Here is a 24,519-nt window from a genome sequence, read left to right on the forward strand (position 1 = left end):
TCTTCCTTCCTTCCTTAATTATACCGCCCTTCTCCCGGAGGACTCAGGGCGGTGTACAGAGCAATAAAGTAAGAATACAATAAAGCAATAAAGTGAGAAAATTTTAAAAGCCAAATCCATCAGGCCAGGCCGGCTTGTTGGAATAGATAAGTTTTTAGATCACGCCCGAAGGAGCGGAGGTCTGGGGGCCATCCGGAGTTCAGCCGGTAAGCGGTTCCAAAGGATTGGCGCAGCCACCGAGAATGCTCTCCCCCTGGGGGTCACCAGCCGACGAGGATGGGATACTTAACAACCCCCCCCCCAAAAAAATCGGGGCCTGCCCGCCGGAGAGCCGCGCCTCCCGCCTGGCCCGAGGCGGAGCAGCAGGGCGCCCTTCCCGCAGGCCAGGCCAGGCGGGGGTGGTGGTGGCTGGGCCGTCCCGGCGGGGCTTTACCTGCTTGCAGCAGCTGCATGGCGTGGGTGAAGGAGGGGTCCAGGCTGTCCTTCTCGGCCATCAGCTCGGGCAGGTACTTGTTTTCGGGCTCGCTCTTGGCGGCCGAGACGGCGCCGGGCATCAGCGGGGTGGGCGCCACGCTGGGCGCCGGCGGGGCCGAGCTGGTAGCCGAGGGCGGCAGGAGCGGCGGCGGCTGAGGCCCGCGCGCTCCTCCTCCTCCTCCGCCGCCGCCGCCGCGCGCCGCCCGTCGCGGGGAAGCCGCCGCGTGAGGCGACTGGAGCCGAGCCGCCACGGCGGGGCCCGCCGGCCGGCCCAGGCGGGCGGCGGCGGCGGCGAGGTCCTCGCGGCGCTGCATCCGCGGCCGAAGGAGCGGCAAAGGCGCGCGAGGGAACAGGGTTGCCACGCCGACGGGACGCCGGGGCCACCGGGGCGGGAAGCGGAAAGACGAGGGGGGGACGCCGCGTCCGCGCTTGCTCTTCCGGCCTTGCTTTCCGCCGCGCGCCAACTCCGGCCGCCGCCGCCAACCGCTCCTCGAGTCAATACCCGACCGCGCCTGCGCCACGACTGGCCGAGACGCGCTCTGCGCAGGCGCGGCGGAGAGGCGCTTAGCCGAAAAGCGAGAGATAACCCCCCCCTTCCAGGCCGGCCGCGCAGGCGCCGTCTTAGCTGGAGGGCGACGCCCCCCCTTTTTTTCTCCGCGCACATGCGCAGCGGGGCCGAGCGAGATCTCTTTGTCGGGATGGAGCACGTGGTGCCTTCTGGCTGCTGAGTAGATTGTTGCGGGAAGCGGGATCGTGCTGCAAGTCCCTGTTTTCCCTTTTGCGAGGAAAAACCACAAATAACGCTTTGTCCTTGAGCAGGGTAAATGTTACTCGGGTTAAAGGGGATTTTTTTTCAGACCAGAGCGTCCTGTTGGACAGGCCATGCAGAGATTGGTCTTTAAGCCACGTTTGATAAAGCTGAATTCATTTCAAGTCTGCTTCTTTATATTTTTTTTAATTTTAATTCCATTTATATCCCGCCCTTCTCCGAAGACTCAGGGCGGCTTACAAGCTTAGCTTTGCCTACCAGTCTGTCGTGATGTCATTTCTTCGAGCTTTGTTTCCCCGTATATCCAAATATTTCTCAACCTTGCCAACTTTACGGTGTGCGGACTTTAGCTCCCAGAATTCCCAGCCAAAGTGATCTAGACCAGGGCTTTTCAACCAGTGGTACGGGTACCACCTGTGGTACATTGGCACCTGGCAGGTGGTATGCGACCATCCTAGAAAAGCGGGGGAGGGGAATGAGCTGGACCGGTGGCAGCACTGCGCAAGCCTGAGCGAGAGATGGCTCGAGCTGCAGGGCTGTCAGGGCTCAGCAGAAGCGCCAGGATCAGCATCAGGATCCAGCTGGAGCTCAGCGCTGATCCTGGTGCTTCTGAGCCCAGAAGAAGTGCCGATCAGCTGGAATGTTGCAGCATCTCCAGGGTCTTGTGATTTACATTCAGATGCTTGGCAACTGATTCATATTTGTGAGGGTCACAGTGTCCCAGGGTCATGTGAAGTGACCAAAACCTGCTGCACCCAGCAGAGGAGTGGGGGGAATAAAAACCAAAAACACCCTGCCACCCCACTCCCACTGCCAATCCTCAAGATAAATGCTCACAACAATGAAAACCTTGGACAGGAGGAGGAATGCCGCAAGGCAGGCAGGCAGTTGTCTTGCTCGGCTGTGGCTTGGGGGGCACTTTTTTCAGTGCCATTGTAACTTCAAACAGTCACTAAACGAACTGTTGTAAGTCGAGGACTACCTGTACTTCATCACTTTTTTCCTTTTTTTTTTGGTCATCAAGTTTTTGACCCCTTGCTAAGTGACTGGTGGTACGCGGATGTTGCCATATCCTAAAAGTGGTACAACGGGTAATGGGTGAAAAGGTTGAAAAGCCCTGATCTAGACGGCTGCTCTCTGGTCTTCCTAACTCACAGGTCGGCAACCTGCGGCTCCGGAGCCGCATGCGGCTCTTTGAGCCGTCTCTTGCGGCTCCCAGCCGCCCGGTGCGCGCGCACCTCTTCCAACGGGCAGTGGTGCGCGCGCACCTCTCCAAATGGAGAGTGGCACCGCCCGTTTGGAGAGGTGCACGCGCACCTCCCCGAATGGGCGGAGGTGCGCGCGCACCTCCCCGAATGGGCGGAGGTGCGCGCGCACCTCCCCAAACCTTTGGAGAGGTGCGCGCGTACCTCCGCGCGAATGGGCAGCGGTGCCGCTCTTTCAGGAAGCCCGCCGCGGCCCGTCTGTGAAGCTGCCGAAAGCGGCAGCTTAGCAGACGGGCCGCGGCAGCTTCCGCAAAGAGCGGCGCCCCTGCCCATTCCGAGAGGTGCGCGCGCACCTCTCCGAACGACCGGAGTTGCGCGCGCACCTCCCCAAACCTTTGGGGAGGTGCGCGCGTACCTCCGCGCGAACGGGCAGCGGTGCCGCTCTTTCAGGAAGCTGCCGCTTTCGGCAGCTTCCTGAAAGAGCGGCGCCGCTGCCCCTTCGCTTTCGCAGCTTCCTGAAAGAGCGGCGCTGCTGCCCCTTCGCACGGAGGTACGCGCGCACCTCCCCAAAGGTTTGGGGAGGTGCGCGCGCAACTCCGGTCGTTCGGAGAGGTGCGCGCGCACCTCTCGGAATGGGCAGGGGCGCCGCTCTTTGCGGAAGCTGCCGCGGCCCGTTTGCTAAGCTGCCGCTTTCGGCAGCTTCACAGACGGGCCGCGGCGGGCTTCCTGAAAGAGCGGCACCGCTGCCCATTCGCGCGGAGGTACGCGCGCACCTCCGTTCGTTCGGAGAGGTGCGCGCGCACCTCTCGGAATGGGCAGGGGCGCCGCTCTTTGCGGAAGCTGCCACGGCCCGTCTGCAAAGCTGCCGAAAGCGGCAGCTTTGCAGACGGGCCGTCGCCATCGGGCAACCGGGAACCGGTTCCATCTCATTTTTTTAAAAATGGCAGCCGCGTGCGTCCGCGCATGCGCAAAAAACCTTTTTGCGCATGCGCGTGCATGGACACACGCACGCGGCTCCCTCTTTTTTTAATTTGTGATGGAACCGGTTCCCAGTGGCTCTTTTTCTTTTTTAGGTTGCCGACCCCTGTCCTAACTAGATTCAACTTATTTTGAGATCTGCTAAGGTTGGCAAGATGTTTGTTATAGATGGATATAAAATCTCTTTCAAAATAGGACTTGGGTAATAACATTTTATTCATTTATTTATTACCCGTGTACGTGTAGGCTATCCCAAGCTGTTATGACTAGGCAGCTTACAAAACACAATAGTGGATGGCTGAGACAACCTTGAACCGATCAGGATCTAATTCTTCAATAAGGACCAGAATTTCCATTGCTAATCAATAGGGCCATAAAGCCTGTCATCATGTGACTGCATTGCTTAGTGATGACAATCCCAGCAGTACAGTTAGTCAAAAACAAATGCAAGCTCTGCTAGTCCGGTTTGCCTCCCAAATAGGATCCAAGCTGGGAAGGTAGATTAGGGGTCCTTGGTGCTCTGTGAGCTTGTTTTCTTGGAAACATTTCATTACCCTAACTAGGTAATAAAATGTAGATTAATATCTGTATGTATTAACAAGGCAAGGCATTTATGGATAAGAGGTGAGGAGCCCCTTAAAAAGGTAGGGAATCACTTTACAGTTCAAACATACTGGGTTTGGAGTGAGTTCTTTCATAGTTTAACATCGTTTGATTCATCTATGATCTTGCATGCATACTCAGTAACTTTATATATACCATGTTACATTTCATAACATCCCATCCCATCCTATTCTTAGTATGATCTTGTTAATCCTCATCCTCCTATTCAGAAGGTGTCCCAAATATGTTTTTTCACGAAGCAACTGCACTTTCTTGTTTTTCTTTGAAGATGTTTCGCTTCTCATCTTCAGCTCTGACTGGATGGTGGGGGGAATGGAAAGATTTATACTCCTTGCAGACAGCTGGTCATTTGCATTCTTTTAGTGAGTCATTAGTGCTACCTGGAGGCTTATCTGTGTCTTCAGGGTCGCTTGAGTAGTGCAAATGTGTGTGGAGCCTTCTTGGAACTGCTGAAAGGACCCTGAAGGTACAGATAAGCCCCCAGGTAGCACTAAGATTTGCTAAAAGAATGCAAATCACCAGCTGTCTGCAAGGAGTATAAATCTTTCCATTCCCCACCATCCAGTCAGAGCTGAAGAAGCTTCTTGGATGAGAAGTGAAACATCTTCAAAGAAAGGTACCAGTTGCATCTTTGGGATAACTGTGACCTGGATGACTGAGAATCATTTGCATTATAGTGAGGCATAATTGGTTTGCAAGTTTCTAGAGTTCAAATCTTTGTACAGTCCTTGTCTTTAGCAAGTTTGAACCGGTTCTTATCAGGGTCCACATTCCTTATGGAAAATTTGCTCTGTTAATTCAAAGAACTGGAAACCTTCATCAAAGATACTCCTAGTTACTGAAAACATTTCTTGAAAAGGCCCCCCTCTCATGCTTCCCTCTGTAAAGGTAAAGGTTCCCCCGCACATGCGTGCTAGTCGTTTCCGACTCTAGGGGCCAGTGCTCATCTCCGTTTCAAAGCCGAAGAGCCAGCGCTTGTCCGAGGACATCTCTGTGGTCATGTGGCCGGCATAACTGGACCCCAAAGGCGCACAGAACGCTGTTACCTTCCCACCGCAGTGGTCCCTATTTTTCTACTTGCATTTTTATGTGCTTTTGAACTGCTAGGTTGGCAGAAGCTGGGACGAGTCACAGGTGCTCACTCTGCTGTGCGGCACTCGGGATTCGACCCACCAAAATTCCACTGGTTGCTAGATGAAGACCCACCCTGATCCAAGTGAAAGGCCTTTATTAAAAGAGGGATAGGTCTTTATGCAGGTACAGAAAGAAACAATACTTACATTTGATATAAATCAAACAAAAGATATTGATTAGACATGAGGAAAGACAGATACCCTTAAAAGATGTTGCAGTTTCTGCTTTTTCCTCTGGGCCTATTTCTTTAATGCTTGCAGCACTCAAAGATTCCAGAATACAGCCCTACTGTTTAGTTTCTACATAGGTTAGTTTTTTGCACAATAAAGGAAATTGTTTTGTCTAAAAGAAAACAAACATGGTTTCCTGAGCTTCAAAAGGAGGCATGGATGCTATGCTAAAATGCTAACATCATCTTTATTAAACAGCAAATAATACCACCACATTGCTTAGTGACAGTAACCCTGGTCCCGATTGCAGTCGTAACTTGAGGACTAACTCTTAAAATCTTGGCACAAAAGGGCCATCTTGGCTGCTTTTCAAAATATCCTGGGTGGTAGTGGTTATGAATGTTCCAAAGTGTGGGGGCCACAACAGAAAAGGGCTGCCATCTGGGCTACCTCCCCTTAACCTCTGTTGGCTACAGGTAGGAGTGGGGAGGACTTTTAATGGTCCTCTTAAGATGTTCTCCTGGACAAGCACATACGGCTTGTGCAGGCAAGGCTGTATTTGTTGTATGGATGTGATTTGCCACTCACTTTCTTTTAGAATCTTCTTAATTTTTTTTCTATGTAGCTTTCAGCTGGGGATTTCCTTGAGGTTTCTCATCCAAATTGATAAGAAGTGTATTTTTCCCTAATTTCCTCCTTCTAGATAGAATCTAGATCTATAGCAGATAGAGTGACTTCCCTTTCTGATGCACACACCCAGCTTAAGGATCCTTGCAATAAGCAGATATACATGTACAAATGACTTACAACCGTTTATTTAGAAAACATTCAAAGTTAAAATGGCACTGAAAAAGTGACTTACAACTGGTCCTCACACTTAAAGCCATTGCAGCATTACATTATCAAGCTTCAGATGCTTGGAAACTAGCATGTCCCAGGGTCGTGTGATCCATTTGCAACAGCTCGCTTCTGACAAGGAAAGATGGAAGCTGGAGTCAAATAATGACCACATGATTCACTTAACAACAGACTTGCGTAGCAACAGAAATTTTACTTCCAATTGGTCATTGAGGTCTACCCTAAAACAGTAACAGAAACGAGAAGAAATACAAAAGGGATGGGCGCACAATTTTGTACATTTTAAAATAATTCCATTCATTTTGTTTGTTTTACACTTTAATTTTATGGGTGCTGTGTTTCGACCATGAAATGAATCTGATTGCTGCCTGGGGTTTTTGGAAATCGGCAGCATGTCAATAATTTCAGTAAATACCTCAGTGAGTCTCGACCCTCATTTAGGGGATATCGTCATTCTTGCTGCATTCAGCGGTTGCCTTCCCACACAGGGATGGGCTGACTGCTGTCAGAGATGAAGAGCAAGATAGCAATTCCACACTGGGGTCACCCTCAGTGGGCAAATTCTTCAGTATTGCTGATGTGCAGGTATCAAAGGGGCAGGTCTTGCATTGCTGTGTCTGCCATTTTGCCTTTTTTTGACCCTGCCCCCAACACCAAGCAAGCTGTGTAGTGCAATCTTTGGATCAATCCCATCCCCCTAATGCAGACATGTCAAACACAAGGCCCGGGGCCCAGATCCGGCCGGCGAAGTGGTTTCATGCGGCCCGCGAAGCCATCCTGGAAACAGTGAGGGAACGGCCCCCTCTGCCTTGGCCCTGGCCCAGAGACCCTCCTTCTGCCGGAGACCCCCAGATCTGTCCCACTCCTGCCCAGGCCCCCATAGGTACCCTTGATGCGAACGATGTAGAGCTGGCCACGCCCACCCAGTAGGTCATATGCACTTTAGCCACACCCACCCAGTAGGCCACACCCACCCGGGCCATACCCACCTGGCCCCTTGAGGGCAACCACAATGCTGATGCGGCCCTCAATGAAATTGAGTTTGACACCCCTGCCCTAATGTCTAAGCCAGGGCGCTCAAAACTTGGCAACTTTAAGACTTGTGGACTTCAACTCCCAGAATTCCCCAGCCAGCATGGGGAAGTTGAAGTCCACAAGTAGAAGTCAAGTCTTAAAATTGCCAAGTTTGGAGACCCCTGGCTTAAGCCATGGTCCCACCCAACTTTCACTATTCTTTGATGGGCGTAGAAGCCTGATTCTTTGCTTCCCAACACTCCTGTAAATTCTTTTCATTAGAGCAGGAAAGCAGTTTTCTGCTGCTCTCTGCTGGCGGAAACTGAAATGATGTTGGTGAACAGAGACACACCTTCTACCGTATTTTTTTTATTTTTATTTTATTTTTATTACATTTATATCCCGCCCTTCTCCGAAGACTCAGGGCGGCTTACAAGCTTAGCAGTAGCCTTCATTCTATGTATATGCCTGCTTGTTAGGGCTTTCACACACACCCCAAGCGGCATTATTACAAAGTCAGCTTATTGCCCCCAACAATCTGGGTCCTCATTTTACCTACCTCGGAAGGATGGAAGGCTGAGTCAACCTTGAACCTCCTCCTTTTCCCCAAAATAAGACTGTGTCTTACATTAATTTTTACTCCAAAAGATGCATTAGGGCTTATTTTCCAGTTAGGTCTTATTTTGGGGGGAATATGGTATTAAATGCGTCAGTCTAGTTGACAGTCTTAATTGGGGCTTATTTTGGGGGTAGGGCTTATATTACGAGCATCCTGAAAAAACTCAAGGGCTTATTTTCTGGTTAGGTCATTTTCAGGGAAACAGGGTATCACTCTGATGACGACATTCATCTGGCTCATCAGTTCACTGATCGGATTTCTCCAGCCACCCCTAAATTTGATTCCTCACTCGACTCAATTGCAGCCAAGCCATGAATAAAGTGGTATTAAATAATTATCTTTCCAGGTACAATTAGGTCTTGATGTCAGTGCTGCTAATATTGGATGTTTTTGCATTGACAACAGATGGAAATATAGCCATCTTTCTTCCTTTTGCTTTTCTAGTTTGATGATGCTGGGAGGGGGGGATGTGAATGAGAATCCAGCAAGACATAACAACAGTAAACGTAGCGTGAGAATCAAGGTTACTGAGCCCAGAGCTGATAAAGAATTGGCAGGCTGGAGAGCTGGAGAGGAAGCCCGTGCTTCAAGCTAATTGGGGAATTTGATTTATGACTGTCAATTGGAGGAGGGAATTGTGCTTTGATACTATGTGCCCCGGGGGGAGGGGGGATTCAGTTTTTGGCTTCGATTATGTAAGTGCCGATATTATGCTACTCGAATAAAAGATCCTTTAAGGTAAACAATGCCTCAAAGTTCTTTTGAAGAGTTTCATCAGTCGGAACCATGGCACTTGACTTATGACCACAATTGGGACCAGAAGTGGTAAGAGAGTCATGCCCAATTTTGCTTTTTTTTTTAACAAAGGTTGTTAGTGAACCACACAGTCGTTAAGTAAATCTCTCTTCCCTCTTTGCTTGTTGGAGTGGGAATTCTGAGAGATGAAGTCCACACATCTTAAAGTTGCCAAATTTGAAAAACATTGAGATAGATAGATAGATAGATAGATAGATAGATAGATAGATAGATAGATAGATAGATAGATAGATATGGATGGCAAGAGCGAAAGCACAAACATAGATGTGGATAGCTATGGTAAGAACCTGGATACTAAACATTGGGAATTATTTTCCAGGTTGATAAAGGAATCGGAATTTCCCAAACTACAAAAAGGTGGAGTTTGGCCAGTCCTCCTTTTTGCAAGCTTGATATACTGCAAGAGTACACAAACAAAAAGAAAAAAAAGAAAAAAAGATTTGCTGCCAAAATAGAAAGAAGCTTCATTTGAAAATAAATCAGTCTCTGGTATTCTTGAACTGTAGCTTAATCCATTCTTTCTAATAAGCCTCATTAATCAGAACGTTTAGGCTGATTTTGGAGATTAATGGCTTTTGGCCAGACTTTGTAAGAGAAAAATCTGATAAAACCCAACTGGCAGGCAATCACCCCACTATATTTATCTACTTATTGATTTCATGTACATAACTTCAAACCTATAACCTTGTTGGCCATTTGTATTAATGAAAGACATCGAAACAGAAGCTATTAAAAATGCCAGCACAATTAATCAGTAGCAGAAGTAAAAATGTTAGTCATAACACTGCAATTGCTCTAACCAGTGCTTTTTTTTGTAAAAGAAAAAGGTGCCGGAACTCACACATGTCATACAACCCGCCTTGCCTACCCTACAAGGTTCCATCCAAAAAAGGTGCCGGAACTCCGTTCTGGGCGTTCTATGAGAAAAAAAGCCCTGGCTCTAACATTCTAACTGGGTTAGGAGATTTTGTGAGCCCATATGGAGTTGTTGAGCTGCCTCTGATGCAAGATCTTTTATTATATAGCATCATGTTTTATTTTTATAAATTCGATGGGCGATTTTTATTTTTGAACTGATGGTCGGTGTAGAAATTTAATAAATAAATAAATACGGGCTGGGTCCATCTGTAAGAAGCAGCCTTGCAGGTACCAGGAGCCAAGCCATGCTATTCTTTAAATGTCCGTAGCTATGGGTGAGATGAAGTCTTTTGGAGCAGAGTTCCCCAACCTTTCCAGCCTTGCAGACCGGCGGGGGAAAGGGAAAGGGGATGGTTCTCTGCGAGTGGCTGGCACACGCACACAGCTCCATTTGCACGCACAGCACGCACGCTCGTGCAAGTGGAGCATGCCGTGCATGCACTCACCTACTGCTCGTGCAAGTGGGGATGCACGTTGGCTCGCTGTTGCAAACACCTCACGGCCCACTAGTGGCTGCAGCCCAGAGGATGGGGGGGACCAACCTATTCTGGAGGACCCCTGTTCAGGCTGGTGCTTTGATTTTAGAAGCAACTGGCTGATGACTTTTCTTGCAGATGTTGCAGTGGACTTAAGTCTCATTCATCAGAGAGGTCTTATTATGTTTACCAGGGGTGTCAAACTCAATTTCATTGAGGGCCGCATCAGCATTGCGGTTGCCCTCAGGGGGCCGGGTGGGCGTGGCCAGAGTGCGTATGACCTACTGGGTGGGCGTGGCCAGCTCTACATAGTTCGCATCAAGGGTGCCTATGGGGGCCTGGGCAGGAGTGGGACAGATCTGAGGGTCTCTGGCAGGAGGAGGATCTCTGGGCCAGGGCCAAGGCAGTGGGGGCCGTTCCCTCCCTGTTTCCAGGATGGCTTCGCGGGCCGCATGAAACCACTTCGCGGGCCGCATCCGGCCCCCGGGCCTTGTGTTTGACATGTCTGATGTTTACTATTTTACTGTTTTCCTCTGTGCATTTTGCATAGGATCTCAGAGTGCACGTTGAGCGATTTCATTTGATCTTGGCACAGCCCACCCTCAAAGTGACTTAGTATATAATGGTACATGGTTTAGCTGTATGATCCCTAAGGTTACAAATAGCTGAATATGTGTTCTGGCTCAATTTGCGGAAAACATTGTCAAATAAAACTTTCTAGCATCAAGGAAGACTGCTTCTGCTGAAGCAGCAGCATAGTTTCTGCCAACAAGAAGTTGACCACAATAACTTCCATCATTCTTTGAGTGTCACTAAACATGTGGGTGGGGGAGATTTGGTAAATTATGCTGTGGCTGGAATTTCAAAAGGCTTTTGGAAATTCCCTTCTCCAGAGTTTCATCAGAATAATTACCACAGACAGCTTTCACAACAGGCAGAAAAAGACATATTTGTGGCTTAGTGTATTGTTCTTACTTGCTTTAACCTTCTTCTTCTTCTTCTTCTTCTTCTTCTTCTTCTTCTTCTTCTTCTTCTTCTTATTTATTTATTTATTTATTTATTTATTTATTTATTTAATTTATATACCGCCCTTCTCTCAAGAGACTCAGGGCGGTTAACAGGGCAATACGTAAAAGACAAATACAAAAGTTAAAATTATTAAAACATGATTAAACAATGCCCATAGTACAAATAGTACAAATTTAAAATTAAAGTCATAATAACAAACCCACCCCATCCCATCAGGCCAGGCCCGCTTCCTTAAAGAGATGGGTTTTAAGGTCGCGCCGGAAGGAGCGGAGGTCGGGCGCCATCCGGAGCTCTACCGGAAGATGGTTCCATAAGTCCGGTGCACCCACAGAGAACGCTCTCCCCCTGGGGGCCACCAGTCGGCATTCTTTGACCGGCGGCACCCTGAGGAGGCCCTCTCTGTGGGAGCGTACTGGGCGGAGGGAAGTTGACGCCGGCTGCAGGTGCTCCCCAAGGTATTCTGGACCCATGCCATGGAGGGCTTTGTAGGTCATTACCAACACCTTGAACCTCACCCGGAAGACAACTGGCAACCAATGCAGCTCGCGGAGCAAAGGTGTAACACGGGAGTATCGGGAGACCCGATACTTCTTCTTCTTCTGCTTCTTCTTCTTCTTCTATTTCTTCTTCTTCTTCTTCTTCTTCTTCTTCTTCTTCTTCTTCTGCTTCTGCTTCTGCTTCTATTCTTCTTCTTCTTCTATTTCTTCTTCTGCTTCTGCTTCTTCTGCTTCTTCTATTTCTTCTTCTTCTTCTTCTTCTTCTTCTTCTGCTTCTGCTTCTTCTGCTTCTTCTTCTGCTTCTTCTATTTCTTCTTCTTCTTCTTCTTCTTCTTCTTCTTCTGCTTCTTCTTCTGCTTCTTCTGGTTCTTCTTCTTCCTCCTCCTCCTCCTCCCCTCCCCCTCCTCTCTCCTTCTCAACCTCCCCTCCCCCTCTTCTTCGTGTCCCTCTCCCCCTCCTCCTCTTTCGTTTTCCTCCTCCTCCTCACCTCCTTTCTTCTAATCTATACCCTTGTTTACAACAACAGTCTTAAAAACAGCCCCATTACTCTAGCAATACTTGAAAACAACTGAACATCAAAATGTTAATATATGTTGTGCGAATGGAGCTAACAGGGTTAGTTTACAATTCAGTGTGCCATGGAGGTTGAGGCAGGTGGTTTACTTCAGTCAGTAGCTGCAGCGAATGGCTGTGCAAGCCCCACACTCACGCTTACTCCTGTGGCTGGGCTGCCAGCCAGGATCTTGTGCCAGCTGACAAAACTCAAGATGGTCTGGAAATAGATATCCTCTCCGACAGACCTTCCTCAATTATTGTGTGTATTTGGACAAGAGACAGTTGCCCGCTCTGGGTCGTGTACAAAGAGAGATTGCCCGACCGCTTCCCTTTCGGCTAGGGCAGGGGTCGGCAACCTCGGCTCTTTTATGACTCGTGGACTTCAACTCCCAGAATTCCTGAGCCAGCTATGCTGGCTCAGGAATTCTGGGAGTTGAAGTCCACGAGTCATAAAAGAGCCGAGGTTGCCGACCCCTGGGCTAGGAAAAAAAAAAGAGTTTCTCATTTTGAAACTCAGGGAGGCATTGGAAGCTGAGGTTGCAAAGAGAAATTGACACTTTCCATTTCCTCAATAGAAGCCCCAGAGATCTTGTGGGGACTCCAGGAAGAATTGAGACATAGGGAAATCCTTTTCAGGAAAAACGACTGTCTTTGAAAGCATAAGTAGAAAAAAAAAAAAGAAGTAACCACTCCTTTAATTAAAATAATTGCACAACGGGTATTTTTCCTTTGGTCTGTGGTAAGTTTCTTGTGGTAAGTGATCATTCTTTTGGTCATTCGTTCTCTGTTCAGCTCAGGGAATTTGTTTTTATGCTTCTGAAGGAGACCTTATGTCTCCACCCAGAAACCTCTATTGTACAGGTAGCCCTCGAACGTATGACCACAATTGAGTCCAAAATTTAGGTTCCTAAGTGAGGCAGGTGTTAAGTGAGATTTGCTCCATTTTATGACCCTTCTTGGCACAGTTGTTAAGGGAATCGATGCACCTGTTAATAACATTGGCGTTAAGTGAATCTGGCTTCCCTATTGACTTTGCTTGTCAGGAGGCCACAAAAGGTGGTCCCATGACCCCTAGGACATTGCAACCGTCATAAATATGAGTCAGTTGCCAAGCATGCGAATTTAATCACGTGACCATGGGGATGCAGCAACAGTCGTTAAGTGTGAAAACAGTCAAGTCACATTTTTCAGTGCCGTTGTAACTTAGAATTTTTTAATTTTAATTTTAATTTTTTTTTTTACTGTTCTCAGGGTTTTATTTAATCTTTTTTAAGTTGTTTTAACGTTTGTATTGACTCTCTTTTAAATGCCCTGTAAACCGCCCTGAGTCCTTCAAGAAAGGGCGGTATATAAATGGAATTAAAATAAAATAAAATAAAATAAAATAAAATAAAAATAAATAAATAAATAAAAATAAATAAATAAATAAATAAATAAATAAATAAATAAATAAATAAATAAATAAATAAATAAATAGGCACTAAAGGAATTGCTGAAGTCGAGAATTACCTGTACTTTATAGATGTTCTCTGGGGGGGGGGGAAAAACTTTTCCAGTTATGATCTGTGATTTTGAACAGATATCTCCTTTGTTCGTGAATATTTTATATGGAACTCCTCAGCGTTGGAAGGAGATGTTTATACAGATAATCCTCGGCTTACAACTGGTTGCTTAGTAACTGTTTAAAGTTACAACCTACCTAAAAACCTGGTTCTGAAGTTTAAATTGTCACCTGACTGCACTTCAGGCACTCAGCAATGCGGCCCTATTTACAGCCGCTTACAGCGTCCTGCAGTGTACGGTGATCACCTTTTATGACTTGGTCAGTTTACTTCCGACTTTCAGCAAAACTGCATCACAGCTAATAATGGGTTTGCTTAATGAATGCACTGCTTTACGCCCTCCAAAAAGAAGTCGTAAAGTCAGGTTAATAATGTGACCAACCCATTTTATGACTCATGATATACGACCGTAATGGAGAGGCTCCGTTATGGTCATATGTTGAGGACTACCTTTATCTTTCCTCCTCCCCCCCCCTGCTTGATTTCATTGATACTTTGCAAAATTAAGGACAGAGCAGGAGGGACTGGTTTTATTTATGTATTCATGTATTATTTTGGGAGCCACTTGGTGTAGTGGCTACGGCCCCAGGGTTGACATTGGGGGACCATGAGTTCTAGTACTGCTTTAGGCACAAAGCCATCTGGGTGACCTTGAGCCAGGCCCACCCTTAGCCTCAGGAAGCAGGCAATAGCAAGTACCATCTGAAAAACCTTGCCAAGAAAACTGCAGGGACTAATTCAGGCAGTCACCAGGCATCAAGACTGGCCTGAAGGCAAATATACAGTATAGAAGCTCATAAGATCACCTTTTTCGGCACATACTTTTGGGTAGCTAGTTAACAAGTTAACATAAGGACAATAACACATCTAAAATAACAACTTATAGAATGTCAAGCTGCTGAGATCTGACTTGGAATCCCTAAAACGTATAAATGATTATGTAAACCCAGCACTATGAGGCCAGCGTGTAACATGATAGAATTCATTTTGTGTTTTCTCTCTCTCTCTCTTTTTCTTATCAGTTAAAGGCACACTTTGGAGGATCCTGTTTCTTTTACAGGCTGAGATTAGCAGCAGCAGGCCAGGCAAAGAATATCCTGGGAATTAGGTAATGTTTTTAATTCTGGCTATTTTTATAGTTTTTACTGTTGTTTACTTGGTAGCTGCCCAGAGTCAGATGACCAATGAGATGACCTATACAGATGAGATAGCCTATCTGTTTATTAAATAAATTAATATTAAATAAATAACTCTCAACCAGTTCACTAAAGTACAGAGCAGAACTAAGTGTGCCACAATGGCTCAACAATATGCAGTGTTCTTTCTTTGTTAATTTTTCCAGAAGGTGTGTTGTGTATAGTTGGAGTGCAAAATGGGACATAAGCCATCCATGTCTTAGGGCTATGGAAAAAAACACCCAACTATAAAAGTTTAAAGGCAGTCAATTATAATAGAAATATTTAAATAAACTAACAACATGATGGTTTTCAGTTGGTAATGCATGATATGCTTAAGCACATTTTCCTGAATAACCAATATGAGCTGGGTTTTTACAGTCTAAACTACAGCTTACAAACCACAGTGGGATGGTGGCACACAACCTAAGCCAAAACCAAACAAACCATATGATAGCTTTGTGAAATGGGTGATAAAATGTCCTTAAAATATATTAAATGCTATAACTGTATTTAGGAAATTTTGGAGAAAATGAAACCCTTTTTTTGTTCCACTCTCTCTCCACGTGTGATGTGTTAGCTTGGAAAAAAGGAAGTCTTTGGAAAAAAAAACAACTTAAGGCAAACCTGTTTTAAACTTATTTACACAAGCAGGTGCCTTCTGTAATTTTCCATCGATGTCAAAGAGGAAACACACTCTGTCCTGGATTATAAAGTCAGGTTTTATGGCAAGAGGAGTGGAAAAGTATTCTTCGTCATACAGTCACGCTACTGGACCTCACCTCCCACTTTCTTTCCTGCCATATTAATTAATTAATTTTTTTAAACTTGTTTTTAACTTTTGTATTTTGGTTTTTAATTACCCTGTAAACCGCCCTGAGTCTTTCGGGAAAGGGCGGTATATAAATGTAATAAAATAAATAAATAAATAAATAAATAAATAAATAAATAAATAAATAAATAAATAAATAAATAAATATCTGAGCTGGTTTTAGTGTAGAGACGGTTCTCAACCTGTGGTCCGCGGACCCCTGGGGGGTTGGCCATGTCATCACAGGGGCTCTGCGAAGCTTGAAGAAATATTACGATTTAAACCTTGAGTTAAGTCTTGTGGGGGTCCGTGGCCACAAAATTATTTCAAGGGGTGTCCGTGGTGAAGAAAAGGTTGAGAACCACTGGTTTAGAGGACAGGTAGTTCTCGACATATGAACTCAGTTGGGCCAGACTTTTGTTCTAAGCAAGGTAGTTGTTCAGTAAGTCATGGCCAGTTTTTTTTTTAAATCCCATTTATATCCCGCCCTTCTCCGAAGACTCAGGGCAGCTTACAAGCTTAGCAGTAGCCTTCATTCTATGTATACGCCTGCTTATTAGGGCTTTTGCCCCCCCCCCCAAACAGCATTATTACAAAGTCAGCTTATTGCCCCCAACAATCTGGGTCCTCATTTTACCTACCTCGGAAGGATGGAAGGCTGAGTCAACTTTGAGCCTGGTGGGATGCGAACCTGCACTAATTGCAGGCAGCTGGTGTTACTTAAGGAGGCATTAGCCCACTGCTCCACCAAGACTCAAGGTTTTACCACCTTTTTTTTTACCATGGTTGTTAGGTGAATCATTACAGTTGCTAAGTGAATCACATGGTTGTGAAGCTTTATCCCGTTCTCCCCCTCTACCCTCACCCCCCCCCCGTTGACTTTGCTTGTCAGAAGGCAGATGGGAAGGTTGCATGACTCCAAAATGCTGCAACCGTTGTCAATACAGGCGAATTTCCAGGAAGCTGAATTTTGATCATGTGACCATGGAGATGCCGTGATAGTCACAAGTGCAGGCACCAGTTCCTTTTTTCAGGACCACTGCAATATTCAAACAGCTGGTTCATTCAAACAGTTGCTAAGTTATAAGTCAAGGACTATTTGTATACAGGGAACTTCCTTCTGACACTGTCTCCAAGTAGGATCACATCTTTGGGTGATACAGATAGACCTCAGCTCCACAGAAGACTAGAAAACTAGAACTTTGCTTTATTGAGATTGGGTATGATAACAATAATGTTATTGGCTATAATAACAGTTGCAGGTCTGGTAGTGTTTCTCCTTCCCTCCCTCTTATACCCCAGTGAATCGGGGTCATGTTTGTTGAGCCACTTCAGATTATCTTTTTCCCAGGACCATAAATTTCAACCCCCTTTGCCTAGATCAGGGGTCTGCAACCTTCACAATTTTAAGACCTGTGGACGTCAGCTCCCAGAATTTCTCAGCCAGCATAGCTGGCTGAGGAATTCTACAAACTGAAGTCCACAAGTCTTAAAGTTGTCAAGGTTGCAGACCCTTGGCCTAGCCCTAGATAATGGTTCTTGTATATTTCTACCAAGATAACTCCTCTTTGTCATATCCTTACTTTCTACAGCAGATTAGAATTTTAAATCTTTTCCCATAATAGCAGTGCACTCTCCTATGACAAAACATTTAAAAGTCTTTCAAACTCATTATTGTGGTTGGTTGCGTTAGTCAGCCAGATGTTTAGACTGCATTTGGCATTCTTGTCCACCTATCAAGTCCTTCCCCAGGACATTGGGTAAGTAGATGTTGTTTAATGATATTAATTAAAGGTATTGTTGCAGAGGATGTAAGCTGTTCCAGGGAAGGCTGTTCTTTGCATTTGACTGATGATTTTGTCAGCGCTGATGGTGTTCAAGTGGTGCCCCAGATGTTTTGGGGTTGCACCAAAGGTGCCTATTACTGCTGGTAGCATCTTTGCTTTCTTTTGCTACAGTCATTCTGTTCGCAGGCCTTGACAGATATTCCTTGAATTATGATCACAGCTGGGATGAAAACTTCCATCACTAAGCGACACGCTCACTAAGGGAGTCGCAGATGATTTTAGATCTTTTTGCCACAGTGGCTAAGCGAATCACCATGTCAAATGAATCACAGTCTTTAAATGAATCTGGTTTCCCCTGTAGATTTTGCTTGTTGGAATCTGGCTGATCATGTCACCACAGGGATGCTGTGATGACCGTATGAGGACCAGTCATTAATCCACTTTTTTTGAATACCCTCATAACTTTGAATAGTTCTTAAAAGAATGCTCTGAAGTTGAGGACTACTATATTTCCATTATTTCTATGGTTGGTTGCATAGTGAGCCAGATCTTTAGGCTGAATTTGATATATATACCTACTTGTCAAGTCCTTCTCAAGGAGTTGGGATAGACAGATGTTGTTCTTTGATGGTGTTAAAGGTATCCTTGCAGGACGTAAGCTGTTCCATAAAGCTTTATCATCATCATCATCATCATCATCTCTCTCTCTTAGAGTTCTTGTTCACACCTGCTCTTGATACAACCTATAAAAGGAGATATAAGATGCAAAAGGCTCTTCCTTGCTGAGATATGCTACAGTACATAAAAAAAATCTCTTTTCCAGCCAAGCATCATAAATCAACCACTCTCTTAAAAAAATAGCTTATGTGTAAGAGAGTCCCAGTTCTGTTGATTTAAAATACTAATGGCCTAAAGTGCTTTAAATGAACTTCTTAGGCATGTGATCCATCAAAAGTAATGAGAAAAAAAAAATACATGCAGGATTGCTTAAGAGAGCTGGGTATTAAATTGACTGTTCATAGCAGATGCCTGCATGGCAGAGGCAGCTCTCTCAACCTGGCACATGGTTGGAATTAAAAACAGCAAAAAACCCAAAAAACCCCTCCTGTCTCTCCTCTGCAAGGTATTTGTTTGAACAAGTGCCTATAAAGGTAGTTCTTGACTTAATGACCACAACTGAGTCCAACGTGATGGTTCCCTCTGTAATATTGATATTAAAAATAAATGTACTGTATTTTCCGGCGTATAAGATGACTTTTTAACCCATGAAAATCTTCTCAAAAGTCGGGGGTCGTCTTATACGCCCAGTTGTCTTATACGCCGGTAAATACGGTATTCATTTTTGACTTTGAAAATATAGATATATATACTTTCTCCTCAATAATAAATAATTATTAATGTTTTTATTTGATTACAGGTCTTGGACAGATAATATTATAGATATTTTCATGCTCCTCATAATGTTGGAAAAATTGGAAGTAAGTAAGAAGGGGGTGACCGATGGAAGAATTACGGCAGCAGTGGATGCATCATTGGGAAACCTGAAAGACAGGTTGGGGAGCTGGTCTTAGGTATATGGTTGCTAAGCACCAACTTGTTGGATATAATCACGCACTGATGATCTTATCTATCTTGCAAGTTCTACTCTGTGGGGGTCTTACATTTTTCTGTACATTGGGTGATTATTATTGTTCTTGCCGCTGCTGCTGTTGTAAAGTACATCAGGTTCTTGTAAAGTGGGCAGTTTGTAAATCATTGTATAAACAGATACACTTGGGCAGGGGGATTTGGGAATATTAAGGGGCAAATGGACGCCTTAAACATCTGCAAGGCTTAAAACACATTTTTGGAACAAAAAAACCCCACCAATATTTTATGTGTATAAAGAAAATGAGGTAAAGGTGGAAAGAATAAAATAATACACAAATAAAACAGGGACCATCATTTTCTGATAGATTACTACTTACTTATGAATGATAAAATGTATCACTTAAAAAAATTAGGAATCGCTATTAAACTTGAAGCTTAGGACTACATTTTAGAAACCATAAACTTTTCAATCAACACGTTAACTGAAACAGTTGGTCCCACCAACTCTGGGGGCCAGAGAAGGACACTGGAGGGCGAGGACCTGGGGATCTGCACTCCTGGGTTACGGAGGATCGTGGTAGCATTTCCTAAGGTAGCACAAAGAGAAAGACATTGGTCAATTGGTTAAGACAGGGGTAGGCAACCTTGGCTCTTTTATGACTCGTGGACTTCAACTCCCAGAATTCCTGAGCCAGCTGGCTCAGGAATTCTGGGAGTTGAAGTCCACGAGTCATAAAAGAGCCAAGGTTGTCTACCCCTCGGTTAAGACATCGGACCAGAAAGCAGGAGACTGTGTTTTAGTCCTGCTTTAGGCACAAAAGCCAGCTGGGTGACTATGGGCCAAGAGATTGTGAGTTTTAGTCCCGCCTTAGCCATGAAAGCCACTTACTTTGTCTCAGCCCAACTCACTTCACGGGGTTGTTGTGGGGTAAATAGGAAGAAAGTGCACCGGATATGTTCGTCGTTGTGTTATTTGTAAAAATAAGAAAGGTGGGATATAAAATAAATAAAGCAGAAGATGCCTTTTCATCAACTGCTTTTTTAAAGTTAATCTTGATTCCTGGCAGCTGTCTGGACAAGTCCCTGCAATTTTCTCGCCAAGGTTTTTTGACAGTTGACTTGCCGTTGCCACTTCCTAGGGTTAAGAGGAAGTGACTAGTTCATCACCTAGCTGGGTTTTGGCCTAAGGCAGAACTAGAACTCAGGGTCTCCCAGACTTCTAGCCTGACACCTTTACTGGCTCTTTGCTGGAGAACAATTCAGCTGCCAAGAATTTCATTTGGTTAGTGAAATAGATGCTGGGCAGCCCAAAACACTCTTACCTAGATTGCAAATGCTTCAGTTTCAACATTTCCAGAAATTTTTCATCTCTAGAAATATTCCTGTCAAGAGGGTTGCTTTGTGCACCTGGGGAAGACGACTGTGTTTGTGGGTGCTTGGAAACTTTCTAAATTTTGTGCTTGAGACAAAAAAGAAAAAGAAATTCTGACTTTTGGATCTGTTGATTAGATAGCTTTGTGGTTATAGAAATGGCTGGTATATACTAAATCTGCAAAAATAAGTTGAAACTGGAATTATTACTTTCATTCTACTGCACTGAAGAGTTGGAAGTCTTTTTCCCCCACCGTTTCCCCCTTTAACCCCCCCTCTCTTCCCCATTTCCGATTATCTTTACTTTCATTTGTATTTTAATTAATAAAATGATATACGTAAAACCCCAGAGGTCTCTGGGCGAAGATGCCAGGAAGCCTGACTCTCTTTTGCAAATGACGTTCACCTGGATGGGTGGATGAAGGAGTCCCTTTTACGGCAGGCTTGTTGTTGTTGTTAGTTGCGAAGTCGTGTCTGACCCATCGCGACCCTATGGACAATGTTCCTCCAGGCCTTCCTGTCCTCTACCATCTTCTGGAGTCCATCTAGGCCAAGGGTAGGCAACCTCGGCTCTTTTATGTCTCATGGACTTCAACTCCCAGAATTCCTGAGCCAGCCAAGCTGGCTCAGGAATTCTGGGAGTTGAAGTCCATGAGTCATAAAAGAGCCGAGGTTGCCTACCCCTGATCTAGGCTCACGCCTACTGCTTCAATGACTCCATCCAGCCACCTCATTCTCTGTCGTCCCCTTCTTCTCTTGCCCTCAATCTTTCCCAGCATTAGGCTCTTCTCCAGTGAGTCCTTCCTTCTCATTAGGTGGCCAAAGTCTTTGAGTTTTAGCTTCAGGATCTGGCCTTCTAAAGAGCAGTCAGGGTTGATCTCCTCTAGGACTGACCGGTTTGATCGCCTGGCAGTCCAAGGCACTCGCAGGAGTCTTCTCCAGCACCAGAGTTCAAAGGCCTCCATTCTTTGGCGCTCAGCCTTTCTTATGGTCCAACTTTCACCGCCATACATTGCAATACGGCAGGCTAGAAAGCACGGAGTCTCCGTTGCAGAACCCGACGGCAAAGAGCCTGCCTCTCCCCTCCCCCCCCCCCGCTCCTTCCTTCCAGGATGGTTTCGCGACTTCCCAGCCCTGGATTTCCTGGTGGTGCCCCATCCCAAGCCGAGTCAGCCCCGAGAGCCTCCCGGCTAAGCGCGCCCGCCCGCCCCCGCCCGAGGAGAAAGAGGCGGGGCGAGTGGAGCCCGCCTGCAACGTGACGCGGAGGCGGAGCTCAGGGGCGCCTGCGCGAGAAGAGCGGGCGGGGCCACTTTCCCGGCGGGCCTTGTGGTTGGTGGGTCGCCTCCTGCCTGTCTGGGCCAGCTGCGGGGAAAGCGCGGCCACCGCCGCTGTCGCTGCTGCTGCTGCCGTCACCGCCTTCCCGCCGGCCAGCTCCGGTTTCGAGGCTGGGCGGTGACGTCGCGTGGAGGGCAGGCGGCCCGGCTCTTCTTCTTCTTCTTCGGCCGCGGCTCCGCGCCCTGACGCAGCCAGAGGGGCCTTCCCGCCCAGGCCGTGTGGGAGGCGCCCGGCTCGCTCAGCAACTGGCCCTTCAATGCTGCCGGTGGGTAAGCGCGGCAGGCAGGCGGGCAGGCCTCGGCGGAGCCTGGCCCGTGGGTCTTGCGGCCCGGCGCCGTTGCCTGGGGGACGCGAGGCGGCGCCGGGGTGACATTGAAGGCGCGCGAGCCCCGGAGCAGTTGGGAGGGCGGGATACGAGGCGGCGACGGCGGCGGGCATTCCTGGCCTAAGCCGGGGACCCTAGGCTTCCCTTTCTCCGAGGAAGGCCGTCTGGCAATCCTGCCTGCCAAGGGGAAAGGGGTCGGGCTGCTGGAGACCAGCCGGGGCTCCAGGAAGCGTCGCTGAAGTGCCGGCCGGACTAGGGGAACCTTCGTGGCGATCAGCCGGACGGCAGCGGTTTAGGACGTGGGCAGATCCCGGTGGAAGATTTGCAAGTGACCTTCTCTCCGCCTCCTTGGCGAGCGCCAGGCTCGTTGCTGCCCTTGGATGCCAAGATGGCAGCCTAGGTCAGGGGTAGGCAACCTCGGCTCTTTTATGACTCGTGGACTTCAACTTCCAGAATTCCTGAGTCAGCTACGCTGACTCAGGAATTCTGGGAGTTGAAGTCCACGAGTCATAAAAGAGCCGAGGTTGCCTACCCCTGGCCTAAGTCAAGAGGGAAGCCCGGCTCCACCTGGCTTGAGAAGACCGGGCGTCGGGAGCGAGGGAGAGGCAAAGGGCAGCTGGGGCTTGAGCAACAGTTTCTCCCCGGGACTGGGTTGGCTGGGAGCCGCCGAGGTCTTGCTGGAGCCAGCTGTGGCATGGCACCCTAGTTGGGAAGGAGCACAAAATGGAGGCTGGAGAGGAGACAGGAGCTGCGCGCAGAGTAACTGGAAGCCCAGCTGTAGTAGGGGAGAGACGGCTCTAGGGCGGTGTGGTAAGAGGGGCCGGTTATGTAACAATAGATGGAGCTTGGAGCTTAAGACGTTGAGGAAGTGAGAGCTGCCCGTATATGCATGTGCTGCTTGGTAATGAAAAGGGGTTCAATTAAGAGGGGTTCAAACTGAACGGGGGCTCCGGGGGGGGGGAGAGCTAGGCAGAAATGAGATAGCAAAGATGGGTGAGAAAAGCTCAGCAGAGACAGCTTAATGGGGAATTGAGGCAGTCTGTTAGGGCTAAAATATTCCCAGGGATAAGGGACTTTTAGAAGCCTAGGAAAAAAAAATGTATGTATAAACATTCAATGTGGATGTTTGGTCATTCGGGTTTTTTCCCCCCCGGCGTAGAACTAAAGGTGTAGGAGCAACGTTTCGACGAAATCCCATCCGTCATCATCAGGCTAGTTAGTGGCTTCAGCTTCCTTCTTCTGGGAAGAAGAAGAAGAAGAGGAACAAACAGCCACATGCTTCTCCCAGAAGAAGGAAGCTGAAGCCACTAGCCCAGGGGTCGGCAACCTCGGCTCTTTTATGACTCGTGGACTTCAACTCCCAGAATTCCTGAGCCAGCTATGCTGGCTCAGGAATTCTGGGAGTTGAAGTCCACGAGTCATAAAAGAGCCGAGGTTGCCGACCCCTGCACTAGACTGATGATGACGGATGGGATTTCGTCGAAACGTTGCTCCTACACCTTTAGTTCTACGCGGGGGAAAAACCCGAATGACCAAACATCCACATACAAACACCCGCGAAAACCTCAAAAAAACAAACCCTTCAATGTTTGTATTAAGTGGCTGGCTCCCATCTCTCTCTCTCTTTTTGTGTTTCAATTTTTTTTTTCTCTTGGGAGAGATCTTTCCGAGGTTGATTTCAGTCTCCATGGACAGGTTGCTGGCGCTCTTGTGTAAATTGAAAACGAAGAGAACACTTGCCCACTTCCTGTTGAATGAGCAGAAGTGGTTGTGACTCAGAACTGCAGTAGTAATGAAAACTAGGCACCTCCTCTTGTGACTCAAAGTGCAGAAATGGGCTTTGCTCAGTCCTTGATAAGAAAGGCTTGTTTCTATGAGTTTGGAACTGAAAATGATAGGATCTTTTTAGGACAACTCTTGCCTGTTGATTCATTTTGGAGGTCTGCTGAAAGTTTATGAAGAATATTTGCATTTTTGCAATTTTTTTCTCATAACAGAGGCCATCCATTTTGAGTAGATGAACAAAGTGATAGCCCCAAATTCCCTTGTGGTTTATAGTTTAAAAAATAAGTCTTGGATTTTTTTCCCCCACTCTTAAAAGCATTGTTTTCAATTAAAGTTTTTTTAAAAAAATATGGTACTGATATTGGTGTTGAAAAGTTCCTTTAAAAGCAATCTTCATCCTACAATCACAGGAAATATGTAGTAGTTAACTATTTGTGGAACAGAAAAGTACAAGTGATTCAAAACTTTTTAAGCCTCATTAGGCTACTTAAATATTTTGCTCACAAATCAAGACATACTTTAATGAATGGAGTGTAATTGGTTAAGAGAGCTGCCAAAACTCTGGGAATTGATTTAAACTATGAGAATTGAGTATGACTCAACAGGAACACTTGTCACAAAAAGTTGTTCTTATAAAGCTAA

At 46.5% G+C, this 24,519-nt stretch overlaps 3 protein-coding genes across 8 annotated transcripts in view; 1 reads left to right on the top strand and 2 right to left on the bottom strand.

Moving 5' to 3' along the window:
* The window catches only part of KHDRBS1 (KH RNA binding domain containing, signal transduction associated 1), a 33,831-nt gene extending 31,565 nt beyond the window's left edge, over positions 1-2,266 (bottom strand). For 5 of the 6 annotated variants that reach the window (XM_083369934.1, XM_083369932.1, XM_083369933.1 and 2 more), the window contains exon 1: positions 434-2,265. In XM_083369934.1, the coding sequence (XP_083226060.1) occupies positions 434-788 (355 nt within the window). In that variant the 5' untranslated portion in view covers positions 789-2,265. Of the gene's footprint in view, positions 1-433 lie in introns of all 6 variants that reach the window. The other variant, XM_083369936.1, reaches the window with a different exon arrangement.
* The window catches only part of TMEM39B (transmembrane protein 39B), a 313,404-nt gene that overhangs the window by 73,175 nt on the left and 215,710 nt on the right, over positions 1-24,519 (bottom strand). The gene's annotated exons all lie outside the window — the stretch shown is intronic.
* The window catches only part of PTP4A2 (protein tyrosine phosphatase 4A2), a 32,105-nt gene continuing 29,341 nt past the window's right edge, over positions 21,756-24,519 (top strand). Inside the window, exon 1 of the mRNA XM_083369942.1 lies at positions 21,756-22,032. The gene's annotated coding sequence lies outside the window, so the exon portion shown is untranslated. The remainder of the gene's footprint in view (positions 22,033-24,519) is intronic.

Source organism: Vipera ursinii (genome assembly GCF_947247035.1).
Source record: "Vipera ursinii genome assembly, chromosome: 9".
NCBI classification, from domain to species: Eukaryota; Metazoa; Chordata; class Lepidosauria; order Squamata; family Viperidae; genus Vipera; species Vipera ursinii.